Source organism: Salminus brasiliensis, chromosome 7 (assembly GCF_030463535.1).
Source record: "Salminus brasiliensis chromosome 7, fSalBra1.hap2, whole genome shotgun sequence".
Taxonomy (NCBI): domain Eukaryota; kingdom Metazoa; phylum Chordata; class Actinopteri; order Characiformes; family Bryconidae; genus Salminus; species Salminus brasiliensis.
The window spans coordinates 20,474,216-20,498,158 of record NC_132884.1 but is presented as its reverse complement, the minus strand read 5'-3'; the positions used below and the strand labels follow the sequence as shown (position 1 = coordinate 20,498,158).

At 41.1% G+C, this 23,943-nt stretch overlaps 1 protein-coding gene across 1 annotated transcript; it reads left to right on the top strand.

Moving 5' to 3' along the window:
• Nucleotides 1-20,477: 20,477 nt before the first annotated feature.
• On the top strand, nucleotides 20,478-23,854 carry LOC140559466 (claudin-18-like). Its single transcript, XM_072682979.1, has 5 exons — nucleotides 20,478-20,697; nucleotides 22,980-23,144; nucleotides 23,240-23,378; nucleotides 23,515-23,622; nucleotides 23,719-23,854. The coding sequence occupies exons 1-5, from the start codon at nucleotides 20,478-20,480 to the stop codon at nucleotides 23,852-23,854; spliced, it is 768 nt and encodes a 255-aa protein (XP_072539080.1).
• The last annotated feature ends 89 nt before the right edge of the window (nucleotides 23,855-23,943 follow it).

The following is a 23,943-nucleotide window of genomic DNA, read 5'->3' as shown; positions in this document are numbered from 1 at the left end:
CAGAGCTCGTAATAGTTTCAGACCTGCAGTATTAAGATTAGTATATAGTCGATACCTTTTTTAGTAGTATAAATGTGTCGGATACAACTGGGACGCAGTCTTAAGCTTATATCCATGTTTTTGTTCCCTTTTTCCTATTGTACCGAACTTACACTAAACAGTGAGGTCCAAACCAAGGCGTACACTGAACCATGACCCTATTGACCCTATCTCAAGAGAAGCTACCTTTGGACACAACTCATGTTTGGGTTGTTTGACTGTACTTTCGAAATGAGGGGAAAAACTGTGTAAATGAGACTTTTAGCCAAACCCTTTCAGGCCGGAATACCACTTTTCTCTCAGTAGCCTTCTTTAACAGGCCTTTGCTTTCTTTGCCAGCTGTGCGTGCGAAATACAACTCGTATCACCGAACTCTGGCGAATTTAAATTTGAATGACACATACCTGATGTCTAATTTGTTTCAGTTCTCTGTGCACCAACATCGTCTAATCGTTCAATAGGTCTGCTTCTGTGCGAGAGCTATAATGGAGTGGTTTTCCGGCGGCGGGGATCACCGTGCGTTTCTCAGGTATCACGCCGACCTGCTTTTGAAGCAGCCCGCGCCTGCCGAGCACTACAGAGAGAGAGAGTAATTACCGCCTCCATTGAGTGTCTCATTTCATCCGCTATAATCTTTTTCTCCATTAATGTATTATTAGTTGGATTTGGTACAAACAGATTAAACAGAGGGCGAGAAAGGCAGAAGTCATTTGTTAATTGAGTAGGCACCTTTTATTTGGATCCCTCTTCCCACTCGGAGCGAGTGAGGCGTAAAGGAATTCAGCTGCTGAGTTTGTATTGTAGATTAGGCCATGGGGTTATTACATAGAGAGAGAGAGGTGTGTGTGTGTATGTGTGTGTGTGGGGTGGGGGGTGCAAGGAGAGAAAGAGAGAGAGAGAGAGAGAGAGAGAGAGAGAGTGGATGAATGACACAGTATTGCTTCAGCCTGCCACTTCTTAGTCTTGGTGACGTCCAGATTTTTATCGAGAAATGAATTAAACCTTGATTTTCTGCCCACTCAGCAAAGAGCAGCCCAGCAATCCATATCCATGGCACATGGTTATTTTCACACTTCTTCTTTTTTTCCCCTGATGTAGAAAAGTGCTAAAACTATGGAAATGCACATTTTGCACAGATATATTTTTTTCTCAAGCAGAATTCCTAGACACAGTGGTTGACTGTGATTTGTGTTTATTTTTTAATTATTTATTTCCTTTCTCCGACCCATTCCGCATTAAGAACCTGCCTGTTCAGGCCTGGTCTCAGTGGAGAGCTGGCAATAGGAAGAGAGAGTGAGAGAGTGAGAGAGAGAGAGAGAGAGGGAGTGAGGAGAGAAGGGGAAAGAAAAAAAATCAAATTAAAATCCATCAGCTAATGTGACGTTGGGTAATGAAATAAGAATCTGACACTCGTGCGTATTGAAATGCAAAAGAGGTGTCCCACCGTTACCCTGGCAATTCATCATAAAAGCCAGTGAATTTCTACTTAATATACATGAGCTCCTGTGAATTATTACGAGCCTCCTCAGTCTAACAAACTTCTCAAAGTGTGCACACAAAGGGGTCAAGTGTATTATTTTTGCCTGCGTCACATGCAGAGGATAATCTAAATGGCTTTCTGTGGAAGGAGTGAAAACCAGGCTGACTTTGAACATGCTACAGTCTTTTCTCTCTCCAGACGCCACTTTTTCTCTCCTTTTCTGTCTCTTTTTTCCCGTGGCTGTTTGGAACGAGGGCGAGAGATAGAGGAGTGAGGTGTGCGCTTGTGCGTATGTGCTTGCGTGTGTGTGTGTGTCTGTGTGTTAACTGGCTGTATCAGAGAAAAGGTGGAAAAGGCTATTTCCAGTGCTCTAATTCATCTCTGCCAACAAAGTCTCCTGGCTTTGCTTGTGTTAGCTGTGTACCACTCTGAAGTGTGCTTTGGTACTTGTTGTACCCTTTTCACCTTGTTTTCCTGGCCCTGAGGGTATTGGGCCATTTTCCTCTGCACCCTGTACTTCACTCCCCCCACCCCATCCACCCTCCCCCTCCCACCTTTTTTTCCTTGAGAATACTGTGCATTGTAACCCTATTAAGGTGGAGGAGAGGAGCCTTAAAGCAGCAGTGTCGGTAGGATAAGTGCTGCAGGTCCTAGAGCTACAGCTTAGAGGTGCAACATTAGGGCTTAAAAACAGGTGTAATAACAGATGAAAGTTCATAATGCTTTTATGAGGAGGGCACGGGCAGAAGGAGCAGCGTGCATCAGGTCATCCGTGGCATCACGAAGCCGTAAATGGCACGGAGATGGCCACGGACAAAATGCAGAAAAGCACTTCTAATACAACCTCACAATAACCTGCCGATACTCTGTGCCTATGGCTCTCGGCAGGAAAAATAAAAAAGATGCCTGTTCTCAACTGTGTCAGGCCTAGGCATGCAAAAGTATAGGTACAAAGAACATGCAGTGTATGTACTATTGTATGTACTCTTAATTAGGAAACAAGAACTAGAGATTGCAAGTGCAGATATGCTAAATACTTGGGTACTTACTATGCACAGACATAACAAGCTTTGACAGAATGTATTTTTATCACTATTTTTAACATTATATTCATCATGTCACTGAATATTGAACATCTGCGAGATTTGTATGGTGTACAGTATATATCAGTGCTGCCAAAGGGATGGCCAAAGTTGGAAGTGGGAAGCAGTTTGATCAATGGTTGATGTAAATGCAGGTACATGTAGACCAATTTTGGTAGTTAAACAGTTGTGTTTAAAGCTGTAAAATGTGTGGCGACTGCGAAATCCCCAAAAAAAAGTGGACGTGGCCAAAAAAAAGAGGACATCTGGTCACGCTACTGTTAGGACCTTGATTTGACCACCAGTGACTTACTTATTTTTACATATGACTTATTATATTCTTATTTCACAATATTTGTATTGTGGTTTAGTGTTTCTGGGTGGCACAACTGTCTATGTGCTGGGCCTATCATCGGGAGATTAAGAGCTTTTTTCCCAGTGACGCCGTATAAATCCACAGTTGGGAGTCCGAGACAGCATAACTGGCTCACTTTCTCTGGGTGGGTCAAATGACCTTCCCTCTCTCCCCACTACTCAGCATGATGTCAACTAGCATGGGCATCTTGTAGCTGACATAACAGACTTTTCAGTTAGTGTTCTTTTCAAAGTGTGTTTAACTGTCCAATGACGTTGCAATAGCGGCATTTTGAGAAGCCTGTGCTAGATAGTGGATAGTAAACAATAACAAAACAGAGGAAATGCATTTTTTAAATGTCTTTATTTATTTTGTCAACTGCACCTGGTCTATATCGCAGGCGTCACATTTCATGTTTCACACTTAATGTTGCTAATCATAGCTATATCAAAACAGCTATGATCAGCTTTAGCTAATGTTTAGCTAATTATCACAACCTTCCATTTCCCCCTCACCAAAAAAGATCCCCACCCTCCTTTTCTTATTACTTATTACTTACCATATTCCATGCATGGGCAGAGGAAATGTATCTAATGACCATGAAGTTACACTACCCAATCAAATTACATCAATATCAATTAAGCCTTAACGTTTAGGCTTGGTTTCCCAAATGCACATTAAGACTAATCCTAGACCTTTCACAACTGGCAAGTCCTAAATTCAGCTTAATCCATTTCCAGGAAGCTGGTCCTCAGTGTATTATGAGGCCAGGTAATTGTGCATTTCATGGCACTGGGTCTGTATTGAAGGAATCCAGAACATGTCTGTAGTCCAAATACAGAAGCTTTAGTTCAAACTAAATATATATATATCTATATTTCATTTTTGCCTTCATTCTGCTTGATCTTTCCAACATACCGTACATGACGAGTATGTATACCAGCAATACTGCACATTTAGTGGATGAACTTGACCTGGTTGGATAATGTAGTCAAACAGTACTCGAGTGTTTCAGTTACACATGCTTTTATTCACCTTTTTTGATCAATCTCAGTTACTACACCTGGCTAACAAATAATGATAAGCTTTCGCCGATTACCGCTATCAACATCAGTGTCAGCAGGCACTTCCCCGTCTTTTTCCCCCACACCCTCTCTCAATCCCTCCGAATGTCATCCTTGCTGCCCATTGTCACTGCATTAACCGTAGGCTAGCATAAAAGTAATTGGAAAACCGACATGAGCTTGGGCTCCAATTAACGCCGGCGCCAAAAGTCCCGGTTCTGTGTAATCCGCAATAATGGCTCTATGTTTTGGGGGAAAGCAGGTCACCGGTGTTCGCCGCTCACCTCCTGACACAGGCCTCTTCAGCCTTCGTGCAAAAAAAGAGCCCTCGCCGCAATAATCTCCATTTCTGTAGGTTTTTCTCTCCATCTCTCTCTCTGGCGTAACTCTTCGTCGCTCGCAGTCATGGCGTCTGGTCGGCAGGAGCGGCGAGTGTAATTGACTGCTGACGAACTGGCGACAGGGTTGTTAATTATTACCCCGGGGTAGAGCGACCGTCGGGGGAGAGTTCAGCGCTGGCACTCAGTGTACTTAAACAGCCATGACTGCTGCGCTTATCACATTCAAATGCGTTCGGTCTCTCTAGAGTCCAGAGTCAAGACTCTGACTGTGCTGGACACAATGCATCAATGGCCGGCTTACTGATGGCTCTGTTTAGCCTCTCTGTTTGGCATTTTTAAGTGTTTTAATCACACACATTCACTGATAATGTCTCAGCTGGAGAGGGTGTACAGAAATGGCGCTCAGTGGGAGTGAAGGACACCAGCTAAATGGTTCAATAGGTCTCCTTTGTGAATGTGTGTCATGTCAACACACACAAACTGGGCCAACATGACTATCTCAGAAGTGCGGATGGTGTCAACAAGCGCAAAATTGTTCAATAGACCTACTTTGTAAGTTTATATGGCTTCCACATGTTTTCATACACCTACATGTCAAGTATGTATGAAATGTGACCTATTTTGTAACTAGGTATAACTTATTATATTAAAAATGGACCTACTTTCTAAGTGTGAATGGCTTTAACGTGCAGAAAATAGTTCAGCTGGTCTAACTGCGTTTAGCTTCTCAATTCAGTATGCATCAGTGGCTCACTGATGACTCTGTTTAGCTCTTCTGTTTGCCATTACTAGCAGTTTTCATCATGCCTATTCACTGCAAAGTGCCTGCTAGAGACTGTGTGCAGGAATGGCATCCAGCGTAAGTGGATCAATAGGTCTGTTTTATGAGTGTGCATGCTGTCGGCATACAAAACGTGGTTCAATAAGTCTACCTTGTGAGAGTGCATGGCTTCGACATACCCTCATAGGTGTTTGTAGTTTGAGAGTACTTTCTGTAAGTTTGCATGGTTTCAGCATACAGAAAAGGGTTCAATAGTTCTACTCTGCATGTATGTCTTCAACAAACACACCAGTCCTGATGGTAACATGATGAAACAATTTCTGCACAATACCCCTTCAGCCTTTGTATTGTTCCCTTGTGTTGGCCCTGTTCAGTAAGATTGGGTAATGCAGGCCCGGATAGGGAGACAGAGCTTTTTTGGCTCCGTTCTGGCATCTATATTGAGCTTTCTCCGCAGGAGGATATGGATGGGGGCGTGAAACAATCGGACAAAATGGCCCTAACGCGCTTAGAGCCTCTTCTTTCTTTAATCGAGGCGCACACACATGCAGCACAAAGGCAGACGGTGCAAACGCAATTCTCCGCCACAGCTCCATAGCCTCTGTTCTCCAGCGCGCCTGGGCCGGGCGTCCCCTACGCCGAAAATCAGCCGACACGCAGGATTTAGACAGCCTCGTTCACTCTGGGAACTCTCCTGCCCTCTGACAGGCTCTCTCTCTCAGCCTCAGCTCACCACTAAGAGGAGCTCCGCATTGAACCAACTCACATAGATCATCGCTTGCAGCGCTTTGCATGGTTTCTTCGGATGACTTGTACCTGCTCCCCGCAAGCAAAGAGGCATTGTTGTTCCTTATCCTGCTGTGTCATATCCTTTGAGAATGTATTATATATGCAATGCAGAGCACTGAAACTGTGGCAAATACTGACAGACGTATCAGTTATGTAGGGGAAAAAGGCCTTGGCAGTATCACTTAGACTTTGGCAATACTGGTCAAATCAAATGTATATACTTTTCCTGTGTGCCCAAATGGGATCAATATCTAAAGTTTGGATATACTGTGGTTTCTCACACACTGTTAGCAATGAAAGCATGTATCAATTCAAAAAGTATGTAAAAAGTGTGTTTAGTCAAGTGTGTTTCCTTGTGGTCAGTGTGTTACCTTGTGGTCAGTGTGTTAGCTTGTGGTCAGTGTGTTAGCTTGTGGTCAGTGTGTTAGCTTGTGGCCAATGTGTTCGCTTGTGTCTAGTGAATAAGTTTGGGGATGGTGTGTTACCTTGTGGTCAGTGTGTTAGCTTGGGGTTAGTGTGTTACCTTGTGGTCAGTGTGTTACCTTGTGGTCAGTGTGTTAGCTTGGGGTTAGTGTGTTAGCTTGTGGCCAGTGTGTTCGCTTGCGTCTAGTGAATAAGTTTGGGGCTAGTGTGTTTCCTTGTGGTCAGTGTGTTAGCTTGGGGTTAGTGTGTTTCCTTGTGGTCAGTGTGTTAGCTTGGGGTTAGTGTGTTTCCTTGTGGTCAGTGTGTTAGCTTGTGGCCAGTGTGTTCGCTTGTGTCTAGTGAATAAGTTTGGGGCTAGTGTGTTTCCTTGTGGTCAATGTGTTACTTCAGGGATAGTGTGTCATCATAGTAGTGATTGTGTTAGCTTGTGGCCAGTGTGTTCACTTGTGTCCAGTGTGTTACCTTGTGGTCAGTGTGCTAGATTGTGTCTAGTGTGTTAGCTTGTGGTCAGTGTGCTAGATTGTGTCTAGTGTGTTACCTTGTGGTCAGTGTGTTAGTTTGAGTATAGTGTGTTTCCTTGAGGTCAGTGTGTTCATTTGATTCTAGTCTGTTACCATGTGGCTAGTGTGTTACTTTGGAGATAGTGTGTTACCTTGTGGTCAGTGTGTTAGTTTGGGGCTAGTGTGTTACCTTGTGGTCAGTGTGTTACCATGTGGTCAGTGTGTTACTTTGGGGATAGTGTGTTTCCTTGTGGTCAGTGTGTTAGTTTGGGGCTAGTGTGTTTCCTTGAGGTCAGTGTGTTCATTTGTGTCTAGTCTGTTACCATGTGGCTAGTGTGTTACTTTGGAGATAGTGTGTTACCTTGTGGTCAGTGTGTTAGTTTGGGGCTAGTGTGTTACCTTGTGGTCAGTGTGTTACCATGTGGTCAGTGTGTTACTTTGGGGATAGTGTGTTTCCTTGTGGTCTAGTGTGTTACTTTGGGTCTAGTGTTTTTTTTGCTTGTGGTCAGTGTGTTAGTTTGTTTGCTAGTGTATAAACTTGGGGCAACTGTGTTATCTTGTGGTCAATGTGTTACTTTGGGAATAGTGTGTTATCTTGTAGTCAGTGTGTAATCTTGTAGTCAGTGTGTTAGCTTGTAGTCAGTGTGTAATCTTGTAGTCAGTGTGTTAGCTTGTGGTCAGTGTGTTAATTTGGGTCTAGTCTGTTAACTTGTCGTCAGCGTGTCACTTGGGGGCTAGAGCGTTATCTTGTGGTCAATAAGTTACCATTTGGCCAGTGTGTAAGTTTGGGGCTAGTGTGTTAACTTTAGTGTAGTGTGTTACCTTGTGGTCAGTGTTTTAGTTTAGGGCTAATGTGTTACCTTGTGGTCAGTGTGTTACCTTGTGGTCAGTGTGTTAGTTTGGGGCTAGTCTGCTACCATGTGGTCAGTTTTGAAAGGTGTTCCAGCAGATGAAACACCACTGAAACATTTCAGTGGATGACAAAACCTGAATGTCTACATTCTACAGTTTGCTGACCTTATTTCAAATAACTGACCAGTCATCACTGTCACAAAGTCGACATCCGCAATACCATTGCTCTTTTTCCCTGCACACAGATGAGGAAGGAGTTTTATTCAAGCGTAATCAGAACCTTGACATAACATTGGATTCCCATCTGTAATTTGAAAGTGGAATGAAAGGGAAAGAAAGGAGTGTACCTGGAAGGGCACAAGGCGTTTAAAGATGGCTGCCGTCGGCCCAGCCGCCCTCGCCCCCTTAGTGTAACATTCGGAGCGGGAGGAATATCCTTTTGTTATCATCCCTCTCTCTCTGGAAATGATCGCCCTCTCCACTTCCCCATGCCCCGCGGAGCCGCGAGAATCGAGCTGGCCGGAGACGGAGAATAGCTACATTTATAATTTTTTTTCTTCCTCTCTTCACTCTCCATAGATTAATTTTCCAGGAAGCCCTGTCAGTACCCATACAGGGAGAGTGAGAGGGAGAGAGAGAGAGAGAGAGAGAGAGAGAGAGAGAGAAAGAGAGTACAAAAGAAGGGGAGGGGAGAGATTGGGGCTATGGTGCAAAAGCCTTTTTCGGTTTCCTTTTTCCCCTGCTTTTTTTCCTTTGACAGATCATTTTCATGCGGGGTATCAGGGGGTCTGGCCGATAATTGGCATGCAGATTGCTACTGATGGCGTCCCGCAACAGAAGAAAAGAGCTGGCTAGTTAGAATAATGAGGCAGCCGTTCTGATGGATGGCCGAGAGAGGAGGTCATACAAAATGTTTCAGACGCAATCCAAACCCCCCTCCCCTCCTCTCCACACACGCCCCCCCAATATCTCCCTCCCACCTCCTGCTTAAACAGCTTCCCCTCACCACCAGCTTTCATTACAACACTCCAATCTCTGCCCACTTTGCAACTTCCTATGAGCATGTGATACTTTTCCTTTCCATGCCTTTCTTTCCTTTCCTTCCTTCATTTCTTTCCTCTGATGGGTATTCTATTCTTTATTTCCATTTCCATCTCTCTTTTAATATTTTGCCCTTGACATCGTCTTCTGTCCTTCCTTCTTCTGTTTTTCTTTTTTTGCTATTTTTATTTATTTTTTCCTTCTTTCTTTTTCTTTTATTCATTCTTTATGTCTTACTTTCTTTCTTTCATATTTTTTCTTCTTTCTTTCCTTTTTTATATGTCATTCTGTCTGTCTTTCTTCCTTTCTTCCTATTTTTCCTTCTTTCTTTCTCTCCTTTAATCTCCCTTTCTTTCTTTCCTTCTGTCTTTTATCATTTCATTCTTTCTTTTTCTTTCCATTCTTTCTTTCTTTTTCCGTCTTTATTTCTATCTTTTTCGCTCTTTCTTTTTCTTTCTGTTTCTGTTTTTTTTTCTTTATTCTTTCTTCATATATTTCTTTCTGCCTTTCCTATGATAGGTGTTCCAATCTGTCTTGTCATTTTATTTCTTGTTAGTTTGCCCTTAACACTGGTTTGTTTCTTTCTCATGAAGGCTCCTTTTCTCTTTATTTTTACATCACGTATCATGTCCTCTTTCCTCTTTTTCTTTCTTTCTGTCAATAATTCCATTCTTCTGCCCCTCTGCACACATTTCATATTTTGTGCTCTTTCTTTTAAATGGCGAAGGCCAGAGCCAGAACGGTGTGTATGTGTGTGTGTGCTGCGTGTGTGTGTTTGCATATGTCAAACTACAGTGTGTACTCAGGATGAATCTAATGTCACGCCTCATTAGGGTTCTGCATATTTAAGCCTTCCTGAGCTTTAATTACAGGGTGGCAATTAAAATGTAGCCTTCCAGTGACTCTTTCTGCCCATCAGTCAGCAGGAATTTACCTCCATCTCCACCTGTCAGAGAGAGAGAGAGAGAGAGAGAGAGAGAGAGAGAGGGCTTTACTTTTCAGATATAAACTGAAAAATGATGCATTTAATTATTTCAAATCCGCAGTCTGTCAGTCGCAAGTGTATATAATAAATTACAGTGCGTTGATTACAAACATAAGAAAACTGTACAAATCTGTTATTCAGATGGAAAGAATTGCATCATCAAACCAAGTGATAAGTGATACAAGTGATATTATCAGCATAACAACTTGATTGAAAAGTAGAATTTTTTTAATTTAGAATTCAGTAAAACATATAGCTTACTGTGTTTTTCATTGGCAGGATAAGAAAGATTCGACCAATGAAACAGATTATTATTTGCTTCCTCACCATGAAGAATGCTTGTTTCAGAATTTCTTAATATTTGGTTGTGTCTCCCTTTTGCTTTAATGACCGCATACTTTCTGACCACAAGCATTACGGACTCCACAGGTTTGTGTAAAAGCCTCTGAATAGTAGATCAAATCCACCTGACGTCCATAAAGACAAAAAACAAATCGGCGCTTTTGGTCAAAATTGAAAATTTACCTGGAATAGCAGCTTTTTTAACCCCTTAACCCCTGTGACTTATTAAACACTAAGGTGTATTATTCAGTAACTATTCTTAATAATAAAGGTTTGTAATAACATTCAATCCGCCAGTGGGCCACAGGCTGTTTAAGGGGTTAAAAAAACAAACACCGATATTTAAGGAGATCTCAGACCTTCACGCCCTGATCAGCTCTGATCATCACTGTCAGATTTCTTGCTCAGAGTGCTGATGGTTAGGTGCTGACCCCTATAATCATCTTTCCCTAAAATAACCCACTAAAAGATCCCTGTTAAATCCTGTGCTTTCTTTTGGAAAAATCAATCACCAGTATTTTACTCCAGCGTTTATACAGTCAACTGCTCTGCTTGATGCGACATGTCTGTAACATTATGTGAACAACCTTTATTTACATGAACAGAGTTCACTGCTATAGACATCAAGTCAAACCACAGATGGAAACTGTTTAATCAGTGTCTTCCAGCCATGCCTGTGGGATTCATGTCAATTTGAAATCCTTTACTGGTTAATAGTCTAAAACACTAGTGTGAGATCCTTATTCGTCTCTCCTTACGAACGCGGACAGCTTTTCAACCTCAGTGTGAACTGTACCGCGTGTGTACCAGTGAAGTCAGGAGTAATTACTCTCTGAATGAAGGGCAGGTATAGGAATGCAGACACACCCTGTTTCTGCCTTTGTGCTTTGGTAAGTGCTTTGTAGTCTCTTTTTCGTCACTGTAGTCTTCAAGCTTAACTGCTACATGTCCAACCGCGTAACTGTTGTGTCTAAGCTCACCTGCTAGCCGTCACTGTAGAAGATTTCAAGCTATGGGCTGCGACCTACTGCTGGATCACACTGTGGAGAAATGTGCGAGGAAGCTGCATCAGTGCACATGTTTTCATTTCCCTCCAGAGTAGAGCTAAATTAAGCAGGTTTTACATCAGAAGGGGAACCGTCTATCTTCTATACTGCATTACTGCTACTTCCTAAGCGCTCCTCTGTTATTCGCGTGGTCTTTTACGTGGCTAAGTGCACACCGAAGCAGTTTATCCTAGATGTCAAAAGCTACACGATACTACAGTCATTTTAAAAATACACAGTGATGATCAGAGCTAAGAGTTGGCTGACTAATCTAGCTGAAAGCAAAGACCAGAACAGATTTAAATGACATGTAAATATTAATGTCCAAATAAATATTAATGTAATTTATTCATGTGTTCATGCTGAAGTCACGAGCTGAAGGAAATATATCTAAACACACAACAAATAAGTGTTCTGTAGTAACACATACATTTCTATGAACTCTTTTAGCTTTATATGGCACAGTGCTGGCCTGTTTCATTTAAAAAATGGTGGTTCTTGAGACAAAAACTACCTCTACATCTGGGTTCTGATGTGAACAAGTGTAGAAACACCTTCTTCTATCATAGAACTGTTACATTATATGAGATTCCTGCACTTAAAAAGGGTCCTTCAGTGAGTGTTCACATATGTCATTAACAGTTGTGTCAAGTATAATGGTGCTAAACATGGTGCTAAAAGTTTCAAAATGTGCTTTTACTTGGCAATGTCTCTTAACTTCCTGTTAGTGATCATGATTGACTACAGCAGATAGCTTCTCTGAGCCCAAATAAAAAGAGTTAGTTTAACAGCACTCATGACCAACACACAGTACAATGGGAAAGTCCAAGAAGCTCAGTGCAACATTTCAAGATCATCACTTCAAACAACTCCCCATTCTCCCAACCTTCCAATAACTTGTTCTCACAAGGTATTGGGAGACAAAGGTACTGGGAGACTAGCAGAAGACCCAAACTGACCCAAGCTCCTCAGCTAAGAGGAAACTTGACTGGACAGAAACAACCCAACAACCACCAAGACACAGGCATGAACAGGAAGCTGTCATTGTTTACAGTCAAGCAAGCTGTACATCGCCATGGACTGAGAAGCTGCCATCCAAGTAAGCAGCCCGTACTCCATAAGCAACGCCTTCAAGCTCAACTAAAGTTTGCAGCTGACCACATGGAGGAGTTTAATGGTCAGATGAAAGAAAGCCTGTTTTGTTTGGCCACAATGACCAGATGTATGTTTGGAGGAGTACAGCAGACGAGCCTTTCAACCCCAAGACAACTCTACCAAATGTTAAGCAAATGCATTAAAGAGAGAGATGGTCTTTACAAACTCTTGGTCTCAGCCCTTTTTTTCGCATTCAACCTAAGAAATATGATGAGACATATTCATGTGATAACAAGCACTCGAAGATGAGTAGTCAAATATCCAGAGTTCTGCCAGAAGCTTGTTGATGGCTACCAAAAGCGTCAGGTCAAGGGGCATTTTACGAAGTATAGGATGTGCTGTACGTATATTTCAGACTCAATATCACCCAACATCACCAGAACATAATCTTCTGACCACAACTATACAAAAATGGGTCTCTAAAGAACTGTCCATTGAAAGTTTTTTTAGGGAACCAACAGTAGTTCCTCCATAGCAATGCAAAGAAGAACTTTTAGGTACCTTTAAGATAAGAGTGAGCATGTAAGAGTGTAAATGAGCTTGAAACAACAAAGGACAGATTTTGTGACTATGCTAACATGTGCCCAATTACACGACAGAAATTCCACATTCTATAATTTATCTTAACAATCCAGACTTTTCCCGAGTAAATAAAAGAAATCATTTGAAATTTAAAACACACAGTAAACATATTCAGGAAAACTGAAATGTGCCCTACAGTTTCTCACTAGGTTCAATGGGATTTTTACAAAAATTATGTAAAGCTTGTCTAACCTTACAACAGTAGCTACGAAAGAACGGACTTGTGGGTGAAGCATGGAAACATTTATGAAAGCTTTCATGAGCCACATCGGTGTCTTACAGCACGTACAAAATACAGAAATCTTCATTGCTTACTGTCTTCAAAACTGAGACTGAGAACCACTACACTATGACTGTGCTCTGTGTCCTTGCTGTTGTGTGTGTGGGTGTGTATGTGTGTAATGGCAGACAAGGCCTGGGGGGGTGCAATGAGGCCTACTGGTTTAGGCTTCTGGCACAAAAGCAGCTGTCACTTCCACACCGCCCCATGAATGGCGTCTCTCTCTGATCGCTCTTAATCCCTGCAGCTATACTGATAATTAGAACAGCCCCGTCAGGCCGCTGCACTTTGATCAGGCTCTAGCACAGGTAGGCCGAGCAGGACTTAAAGTGACAGTCTGGCTAAGTACTGCTTCATGATGCACGTGACCGGTATCACTTTAGCTTTCGGGAGAGCCACTGTTAACGATGGTGAATTGTATTAGTCATTACCTTTAAGCAGCAGTACTGAGAAGAAACAGGAGTTCCCACAGGGATTAGCCGTTCAGATTTTGTTGTAGATGCCTTTGCTTGTTGGTAACTGACCCCTGAATGGAGGAATGGTCATTCGCAAGTCGCTTATGAATGCTGTGGAATTATTCTCAAGAAGGGATGTTCCCTCAGCAGAGGTGCTTTATGACATCCTACTGTATGTGGCATTTTAAAAGCCCATGAATAATTGTCTGTGAGCCACCTTATAAAGCAAAATGTCACCATTAATTCATGCATTAATGAGTAATAATTGCTATTATAAAAAAATCCATCCTATGAGGTAATTAAAAGCTTGTGGTAGAGATAAGGGCTTTGTAATGGCCCTATTGTTCTTGCTGCAAGGCCAGAACCTATTACTCCACTGCCACAGCTGTGCCGCCAACCCCGCCGGACCATCCTTTATCTCCCCTAATCCTGAAACACTCAATCCTGCTTCGGTCGGCACCGTAGCCAGAAGTACACAAACACGGGAGCAGTGCAGTTAAAGAGGAAAAAAAAATAGCCCCAGCTTTCATCCAGCTGTACGCAGAGGTCCCCACTGCAAGCGTAATCTCGCCGCCGCTCCCCATCAACGGCAGACAGAAAGGCAACAAATTCACTGTCTCCTCCTCATTCTTCGCGCTGCGCCATGGAGCTGTATACAGTACACAGCAGATCAAAGCCTTAATTGAAAAATAATTATAGGCACTTAATCATGGGGAAGTGGTGGGCTAATTGAAGCAAAAACAAGGCAGCGAGCGGAGGCCCTCCGAATCGTGGCAGAAAGAGGATATTGTGTGAGCTCCAGCCTTTAATAAAGCGTCGTCTTCAATCCCCCATTGTCTCCCAGATTAAATTGGAGAGGGCTATTAGCGGAGTTAATTGGCTCTCTAATTTAGATCTGGCCAGGCTGAATGCATAACGGATGTGAGCCGCGGCGGCCCGTGATGTGCTCACTCTGTCACGCCGTCCTGCCGGACCCGATTGGTTAATTGCTCAGGGATCGGCGAAGTTTGCACCCATCCTTCAAAACGGAGCGGATCTTGGCCTGGCCACAGCTCTCGGCTCCCTCTGACGAGGAGCCCACCCGTCCCGCTGAGGCATAGAGTAGCCAAAGCCTGAGCTTAAGGCTGCAGCGCGGCCACATTTGTCACAGCCGTTTTTTAAAAAATGTAGGGTGATATTGAGGTCGGCAGACACGAGGCGGGGGAGGGAGCTTACTTTAGGACAGTTTGAGGGTTAGCTGATGGCTCTGTAACAGCCGCTCCGAAGCTTAAGTAAAGTCCACCCGGTGACCCCTTCATTGCCGGCACTGTGACCCCAGGGTCATTGCAGTGAGTTAAGCTGTTGGTCAGAGTGACAGAGTTATTGTCTCACATCCTCGAACCTTTTCCCAGAAGCGTCCACCGAGCTTCTCGCCTCTTGCCAAGTGCGAGTTCTATATCACCACTGCCTGGCATCTGCTGCATTTCCACTTGTGTGCTATTGAAGCAAATAGAAAGTGGTTTGTGAAGAATAAGAGCTATGTTGGATGTCGCATGGGTTTCTTAGTGGATACTGGTGCAGTAGTGGATACTGGCTGTGCAACTGAAGCTTAGGCCTGAGGCTTCCTTCTGAAAGGATTTCACATCTGCTGTCAGTTCGCTGAAGGCAGCAGCAGCAGCAGCGGTGTTACGGATGGACAGGAGATAAAGAGCGAGGCCGTCAAACGAGTGAGGAAGAAGAACAGAATGGCTGGAGATTGAGCGAGAGGAATTTTTAAGACGGCTTTGTGAGGGCGCTCATTTGCAGAGGGAAATGTGTTGTGGAAATCCTAATTGTCCTCCTCCTGACCAGTCCACATTCTGGGAGAAGTCTCTGAGGCCTGCGGAGAAAAAAAACAAAACACACACACACACACACACACACACAAGCAGGACATTTCTGCTCAGGGCTGGTGAGAGTGAAAGGGAACATTCTTATCATGCTCTCTGCAAATCTGCTTCCTGCTGTCTTGCACTCGCCGCCTACACTGTAGTGACTGTGCCCTCTAGTGGTGGCGGGCCAGCAATGCCAGACATTCTGCGTTTAGAGTGAAGGAGAGTCATTGAGGAAGTAGGACGTGTATCTGAAGGTGAAAGGCTGTAAATGCCCCCCATTTGTCACCATTTTCCCAGAGAACCTTTCATCTTGCCCAGCGCCGAGCTGCTCCGGATCCTTTCTCTGGTACTTCGCTAATGGTCTGCCAAAAGTGATTGCGGGGGCTCGGGGTATAAGAGCAGGAAAGGAGCAGAAACTTTTATTCCTTTTTGTGGGGATGGAAGCTATTCCAGGTCCTGCCGTATAATGGGGCAAACAATAAGCAGGCACCTGCTGAAAGGGTGGCAGAAGGCAGGGATGTGTGTTGCAAGGCGAGAAACGGGGAAGCATATAATTCAACATTTAATCTCATTCTGCGATGAATTGACACCGATAAGAGAGCCAAGGTAACCTGCTCTGTTGACAGAGTGATAAGAACAGGTAGCCGAGTTATTGTACGAACACCACCTGATCCTTCTGGACACGAGCTTTACCATTATCAACCTGCATGGATGCTTCTATGGCATCTTCAAAAGGTTCAAAACACACTACAGTTCAAAAGTTTGGAATCACATGTCATAACATTTTGTTATTTACTTTTTATTTAATAATAACTTATTCAATTTAGATTCAAATATGATACACAGAGCATCATAAAGGAATATTTAGATGTGTTAATATTTTAAGTATTTTGGGAACAGCAAGAAATTATGAATCTTCTCTTCTTACCTGCTTCTTCTGGTAAGGGTCCATGTCCAACCCAGAAACACTGTGCGCAAAGCATGAAAACACACTGAACAGGAGGCTGGTTTTAAGAGAAAATCGTACATATGTGACTAAAAGACCATTTCAGGATTCATACAACATGTACCAAACATTAAAAAAAACTTAACCTACTACACCTCAACATAAACCTAAACTTAAACTGCTACACCTCATCTAAACCTAAACCTAATGTACTACATCTCAACCTGAAACTTATACTGCTACACCTCAAACTAAACCTACACTTAACCTACTACACCTAAACTTAACCTGCTACACCTAAACCTAAACTTACCTACTAAACCTAAACCTAACATTAACCTGCTATACCTCAACCTAAACCTAAACTTAACCTGCTATACCTAAACCTAAACTTAACCTACTACACCTAAACCTAAACCTAAACTTAACCTACTACACCTCAACCTAAACCTAAACGTAACCTGCTACACCTAAACCTAAACTTAACCTACTACACCTCAATCTAAACCTAAACTTAACCTACTACACCTAAACCTAAACTTAACCTGCTAAACCTAAACCTAAACTTAACCTACTACACCTAAACCTAAAATTAACCTGCTATACCTCAACCTAAACCTAAACTTAACCTGCTATACCTAAACCTAAACTTAACCTACTACACCTCAACCTAAACCTAAACGAACCTGCTACACCTAAACCTAAACTTAACCTACTACCCCTCAATCTAAACCTAAACTTAACCTACTACACCTCAACCTAAACTTAACCTACTACACCTAAACTTAACCTACTACACATCAACCTAAACCTAAACTTAACCTACTACACATCAACCTAAACTTAACCTACTACACCTCAACCTAAACCTAAACTTAAACTACTACACATCAACCTAAACCTAAACTTAAACTACTACACATCAACCTAAACCTAAACTTAGCCTTCTAAACCTAAGCCTAAATTTAACCTACTACACCTCAACCTAAACCTAAACTTAAACTACTACACATCAACCTAAACCTAAACTTAGCCTTCTAAACCTAAACCTAAACTTAACCTACTACACCTCAACCTAAACCTAAACTTAACCTACTACACATCAACCTAAACCTAAACTTAAACTACTACACATCAACCTAAACCTAAACTTAGCCTTCTAAACCTAAGCCTAAATTTAACCTACTACACCTCAACCTAAACCTAACCTAAAAATAGTACCTAAACATAGAAATTTCATATTATTGTTTATTATTGTTTCTGCATGAGTTTCCATCCATATGGTGAAAGTGTTATGTATTTTATGGGGTGCATTTTAGTGCTATATGTATGAATTATATGAAATCTGTGCAGTCCATCTCAGAAACAATAAAAAGCTAAAAATATAATGACATTTACATGTTTAGATTCTGGCCTTTTAATCACCATTCTGTCATTCTGGATAGTAATTAAATATAAACTTAATGCCCATTCACTGTAGAGTCCTCTACAGCTCCCTCCATCTGTTCCTGAACAGTAATGTATTTTCTCAAAGATACAAATAAAATCTGTTTGTGGTCCTCAGGCCATTGTTCATCTCTCACCCAGCTTCTGATGTTTCTTCTTACCATTCCTTTTTTTTGCTCTCCAATTACTCAACTGCCATTTGGGAAAACTAAGCTTGTATGTATTAAATATAAATGAGTCTGTTGTGCGTCAACAATAGTGTATCATATTAAAGACTAACTATCATTATGCTTTTTAATTTAGGACAGTCAACAATATTGACAGTATATGCTACAATGCTGCCTTGAAAATAATGCCAATAATAAGCCTTTTTATTATTGCACAGCTTTCCTAAAAATTCCTTAATGAACCCCCAAAAAAGTAAGATATCCCAAAAATTGCTGAGGTTTAGACCTTCTGCTTTCAGTCAACTGAGATCCCCTGTTGTGTGGATCAGTGGAAATATGAAATGGAGGTGTGAGGCATTTTGATATGGGCTGTTAGTAGGTGGTTAACAAGAGTGCAGGGCAGAGTAAATCTAATCTGCCGTGTGCGCTAGGGCTTTATCTGGGTTTTAAAAAAAAACTTAAGCACACAGTGTGCCACATGCCACAAAAGTCCCTCAAAATTTACAAAAGTTCAGAAAGCATTTCTGGAATTAGTAATTTGCCAGCTGGAATGTATTAAACTGCCATTTACTGTTTGGAATTTGATTAAGAAAGATAAGCTTCTGAATTCATTGTTGACCAAAACGTAATGAGAAACCTTGTAGAGAGGAGACAAGGAGAAATCCTTGGACAATCACAAAGTTAAACTTTATCTTTGGTCCTTGACACAAATTCTAAACAATTTCTCAGAATGGTTCAGAGAAGAGATACTACATGATCCATCACAGGTCTTTGGTCTCTGTACATGAGTAACAGCTCATACACAGTATCGGCCAGTATTGGTTTCAGTTCACAACAATCATATCTGTGTTTACATTTGTTGCCAGTGAGGAACCACTTTTGTTTACTTATCTAGAGCTCATATGACTGCAAACTCCAGTTTAGGTACGTACTAGTTAATAACTATTGAGTTTAACAGCATGAAAATGCGCACTGTTGTACAACACTACCTTAGTGTCTTTTAACAGATACCTCAGATATTCCATAATTACACTCTATTTTAGCAGTTGAGTATAGTCTAAGGTAGGGTATTAAGCTATGGTACTCATATAGCATGTAATCATAATGTATAGTAATGTTATTTATAGATGTTCCTACATAATAAACCTTTTTAATAAAAAATAAAAAATAATGACTGTTGAATAAGTAGATGATTGACAGTACCTACTGAATAATTCATACTTGTTACTGAATAATTAATAGGTCATTTACAGTTTTTACTGGATAATACATCTTAATATTAATACTTCATGACATTACATAATATTACAGAATACTTCATTATAATTACAGAATAATTCAAAGCAGTTAATTAATAATTCTAATTAGTAACTGAATAATTCATAGTAATCTGGTTAATTAAATACTGGGTATTGAGTAATAATATTAATACGAGAGTATTAAGTATTAAGAGTATTTAATTTATTACTAAATAACTAACCTTACTATTAATATATATATATATATATATATATATATATATATATACATTTATTGTAACAAATATATTACTGACTAACATATAGTAATACATGATGTATACTAATTACATAATTATTTAAACAGTTTCTGCACATCACACAGCCAACTTAAGTTTAAGTAATATGTGAATGTAAAGTGTATTTTTTATTTCATTTTTTCTTTTTTGATCAGCACTACTCCTACCATCTGTATTTTCCCTCTATCAGTCATGTGATGGCAAATATCAAAGCAAACTAATCAATATTGTGTTTGGTTACCACCATTTTTTTTTTATTATTAATGTTATTGATAATCCCCATTAGTAGTCACATTTCTTATATTAATACTTAATGCAATTAACACGTAATTCATAGAAGTTATTGAATAATTCATATTAACTATAGAATCAATAATTTACATTTCAGAGTAACTTATGAAAACTATGGGATAATAAGCCTTAACATTGATACTTTTATTGAATGAATGTTTTTTACTAAATAAGTCATAGTATATATGGAATAATACTCTTTAGAATGAATATTTAATAACAACTGAAAATTGAACAATAAGTTTAGAGCTTAAATAGTGAAACAGCTGCTTTATTATCATGGCGGAAGAAAATCAAAAACCAACCAATGAAATACAGAAACTTCCCTCCTTGGAAGTTTCTGCGTGCATTTGCTTATCTAAGTTTCGATACGATTCCGCATTAAGTCCGACCTCCTTTCTGTGACCACTGCCCTGTAGTTCCACCCTGCCTGCTAATAGCTGTGGACAAATACATGGTCAGATGCAGAGGTGTAGTCATAACGAAGGTCAAGCCCATCTGTACCAACCTGCCACAAACACGCATATAGCTGAGGAGCTGTGCCACTGTTCACAGTCTGGACAAAGGCCAAGGACGGCTGCTAGGAAAAAGCTACTGTGCTAGATTTGCGATATTAGGACAGAACCTCTGAGGGGTCCAAGCATCATGGCCGTGACACTGTGTCAGGTGATGGGCTTTGTGCTGGGTGTTGTGGGGGTTGCAGGGGTCGTGGCTGCGACGGTCATGGACATGTGGAGCACAGAGGATCTCTATGACAACCCCGTAACGTCCGTCTACAGCTATGCAGGCCTGTGGAGGTCGTGTGTGAGGCAGAGCTCAGGCTTCACTGAGTGCCGACCCTACTTCACCATTCTGGGACTTCCAGGTAAGATGCCAGAGAGGTGATCAAAGTGAGGACTGAGGTCAAGGGTGTTTTAAGGTACTGAACAATGAATCCATAGAAAAAATGTCACGTAAAAAACAACAACTTTGAACTGTATAATACACAGGATAAAGTCCAGGTAAAGTTAAAAACCTATTTGTGCTCAGATCTTTCCCTGTGATCATATTTAAGGTTTTCCTAGCAGGTTTAACATTAATAGTACTTGCATTTGGCTGATGCTCTTAGTCAGAGTGCCTCATACCTGAATCATATTACATACACAGACTAATGTAACATTGGGACTCTTATTAGTGTAACTTGTTCTCCTCAAGGAATTGAACGCTAGTCTGTCAGGGGGTGGGAGGTGTTGTTATCCAGCACTACACAACAACTAGCATTATTTTCCCATCCATTACTTTCAGATGCCATTATTTTCACATCCATTTCCCATCCTTTCCATTACTTTCATATGTGAATATTGAACAATCTGGTCAGGTCAAGTCAGGGCAATGTACATTTATGAGGCAGTTTACTTTATCTGTGCACTCAATTTGCCTTATGATGTTAATTATATTGGTAAACATAAAAAAACTGAGAGAAAAAAAATAAGCAATTATGTATTTAATTAATGTAAAAAATATAATAATAAACTCAGACATAAATAAAACACTAAATAAAGTAGTATAATGAATAAGTCTGAAAGTTATAAAAGTATGTATATAAAAATTCTAAAATGGTGAAAATTAAATATAGAAATGAAAGAAAATGGAGAAGACAACATAAGGCATAGAAAAGAAAATGTTACAAAACATTCAAGGCTCATAACTGTCAAAATTTCATTACGAAGAGACTAACGGAAATGGTCCAAAAACTGTTTGAGACTAAGTCTACTTATCCTTAGCCTTTTTTTTCTTCTTTTATTCTGACAGAGAAATCCAAAGTTTTCGAAGCAATATTCAGAGTTTCTGAACCTTCACACTGCATTTGATTTAGAAGCGATTTTAAAAAAGCACATTACACAACCTTCCAATTATGCTTGTTTCTGAAGAAAAAAAAAAAGATCTTGGCACACTGCCTGGTGGTTATGCCTGACACTATTAAGCGATGAAAAATGACACCATTAAGTGTTGAAACAGAGACACACCTTCAATTACTCATTTGCGGAAAAAGCTACCTGAAAACGTTAGCCGATACCTGAAAGCGGGAACGGAACACATGACAATTTTGTGCAAACATAAGATAGGACTGGCTTCCTCTTGGATACAAAGATAAGACTCTGCTGCTCGTATGCCAAAGTCATAGCTCAGTGGTGGGCAGTTACCGGACACGAGGGGGGGGATCACTGCTAAAAGACAAATGTCGGCCTTACTGTTACAAGTAGCTGGGTTTATGTTAACGGCTCTGGGCACATTTTTGGTGGCCTCTGCCACAGCCATGGATATGTGGAGTATTGAAGACCGCGGTTTCACTGTAGTAACGAGCATTTACGCGTATTATGGACTGTGGTACTCATGTGTGGGGACAGAGTATGGTACGACACAGTGTCGACCATATTTCACTATTTTGGGACTGCCTGGTGAGTTTTTCTACAGACATATTGGCGAATTTCGAGATCTGAGACTGTGCGACTGTGTGACTTTTAGAAGTCTACAATGAATTAGTCTTACAATTTCAGATGATGAAAGAAAAGAGGTCACCGCAGATTAATTGGCAGCAAACGTTGATGATGTCAAATGTTGGTGATGCCGGCAGCCGTTAAATAGCAACTACTTCTTTTCTCTCTGGGTGTGGCCTCTGATAAGATAGTCTTGCTTATTATGTACAGAACGATAAGGCTCAAATAAGTATCAAAGGTTTTAGTAGCTTTTCACACTGAAACTGACTACTGCAAAAAAACAAAAACTCAATGGCAAAAATGTTTTTTTAAATTAACTCGTTATGAATATGTATATTTATAATGATAGTAGTTATTATTAAAAGTGTATGTTTCTTCCAGGAGTTCTAGGACAAACGTTGAGATGAAAACTGAGACTACTGGTCTGTTTTACAAAGAAAATGATTAATTCCATTTACCATTACAAAATATCCTTCAGGCCTAATGCTGTGAATCGCTCTGAACTAAACTCTAGACTTCATTGGTCTAGAAAGGTGTAATTATTAGGATTCATGATTTTGGTACTGCATCAGTTTTGGTGGCCTAAGCCAAAGTCTAAGGTACTAAGATTGCATGACTTGCTTTATTAACAATTTTCTGTTTGTTGGTTTATTCTCTGATTAATCCTCAGGCCTGTTCCAAGGCGTGAGAGCACTGATGATTGTGGGAATCGTTCTGGGAGTGATTGGTGTCCTCATTGCTATATTTGCCCTCAAATGCCTTAGAATGGGCAACATGGAGGACAGCGTGAAAGCGACCATGACACTTACTTCGGGGGCCATGTTTATCATTGCGGGTGAGAAATATTTATTTTCCGTTATCAATATTTCATTTTTCCACCCATTATGTTCTCATAAATTGTTAATGCATGCTGCATTTTCTTCTCTGCAGGGATCTGCGCCATCGCTGGGGTTTCCATCTTTGCAAATCTTATTGTGACCAACTTTGCTCTCACTAGTTTTACCTCAGTTGGAGGTTTCGGTGGTAGTTTCGGGAGCACTGGCTTTGTTGGGTCACCTCTCACTCCAAGGTAAGAAGAAACACAGCAGTTTGACAGTTTCTGTCTTTCAGTCCATTGCTTTAAATGTTTCAGTTTAACCATCTAATGGTTTTAGTTACACCATCTAATCTAGTTTACCATAATTATTACTCATGTTATTTTGCAGATACACATTCGGCTCTGCCCTGTTTGTTGGTTGGGTGGGTGGAGGTATTTTGCTAGTGGGTGGAGTTATGCTGTGCTTGGCCTGTCGTGGAATGATGCCTGAAAAGCGGTGAGTTTCAGCTACTGAAACAGTGCATGACATGTACGGGTAATAGTTCCCAGTATTCACTAATCTACATTATGCCTCCTGTGTCCTCCTGTGTAGCTACGACGGAACAGCATACAAAGCAGCTACAGCCAGCATCTACCGGTCAGAGGGCAAATCCAAAACCTACAACGAGTCCTACAGAGGTCAGAGTATGGACGGCAGGCAATCCACCCAAAGATTTGACTACGTTTAAACCTCAGTAACGAGCAGGAGGGAGATTCTGAGCCTTGAAAGTCATGGCAAAGCTGTATATTGGAACTGCAGAGGCACATTTAGTACATC

What these genes read in the sequence shown, in the direction of transcription:
- LOC140559466 (XM_072682979.1), top strand. Translation starts at nt 20,478, where the DNA reads ATGGCCGTGACACTGTGTCAGGTGATGGGCTTTGTGCTGGGTGTTGTG. An exon ending in CACCATTCTGGGACTTCCAG is followed by an intron (nt 20,698 to 22,979) that starts GTAAGATGCCAG and finishes ATTAATCCTCAG; the next exon opens with GCCTGTTCCAAGGCGTGAGA. An exon ending in GGGTCACCTCTCACTCCAAG is followed by an intron (nt 23,379 to 23,514) that starts GTAAGAAGAAAC and finishes GTTATTTTGCAG; the next exon opens with ATACACATTCGGCTCTGCCC.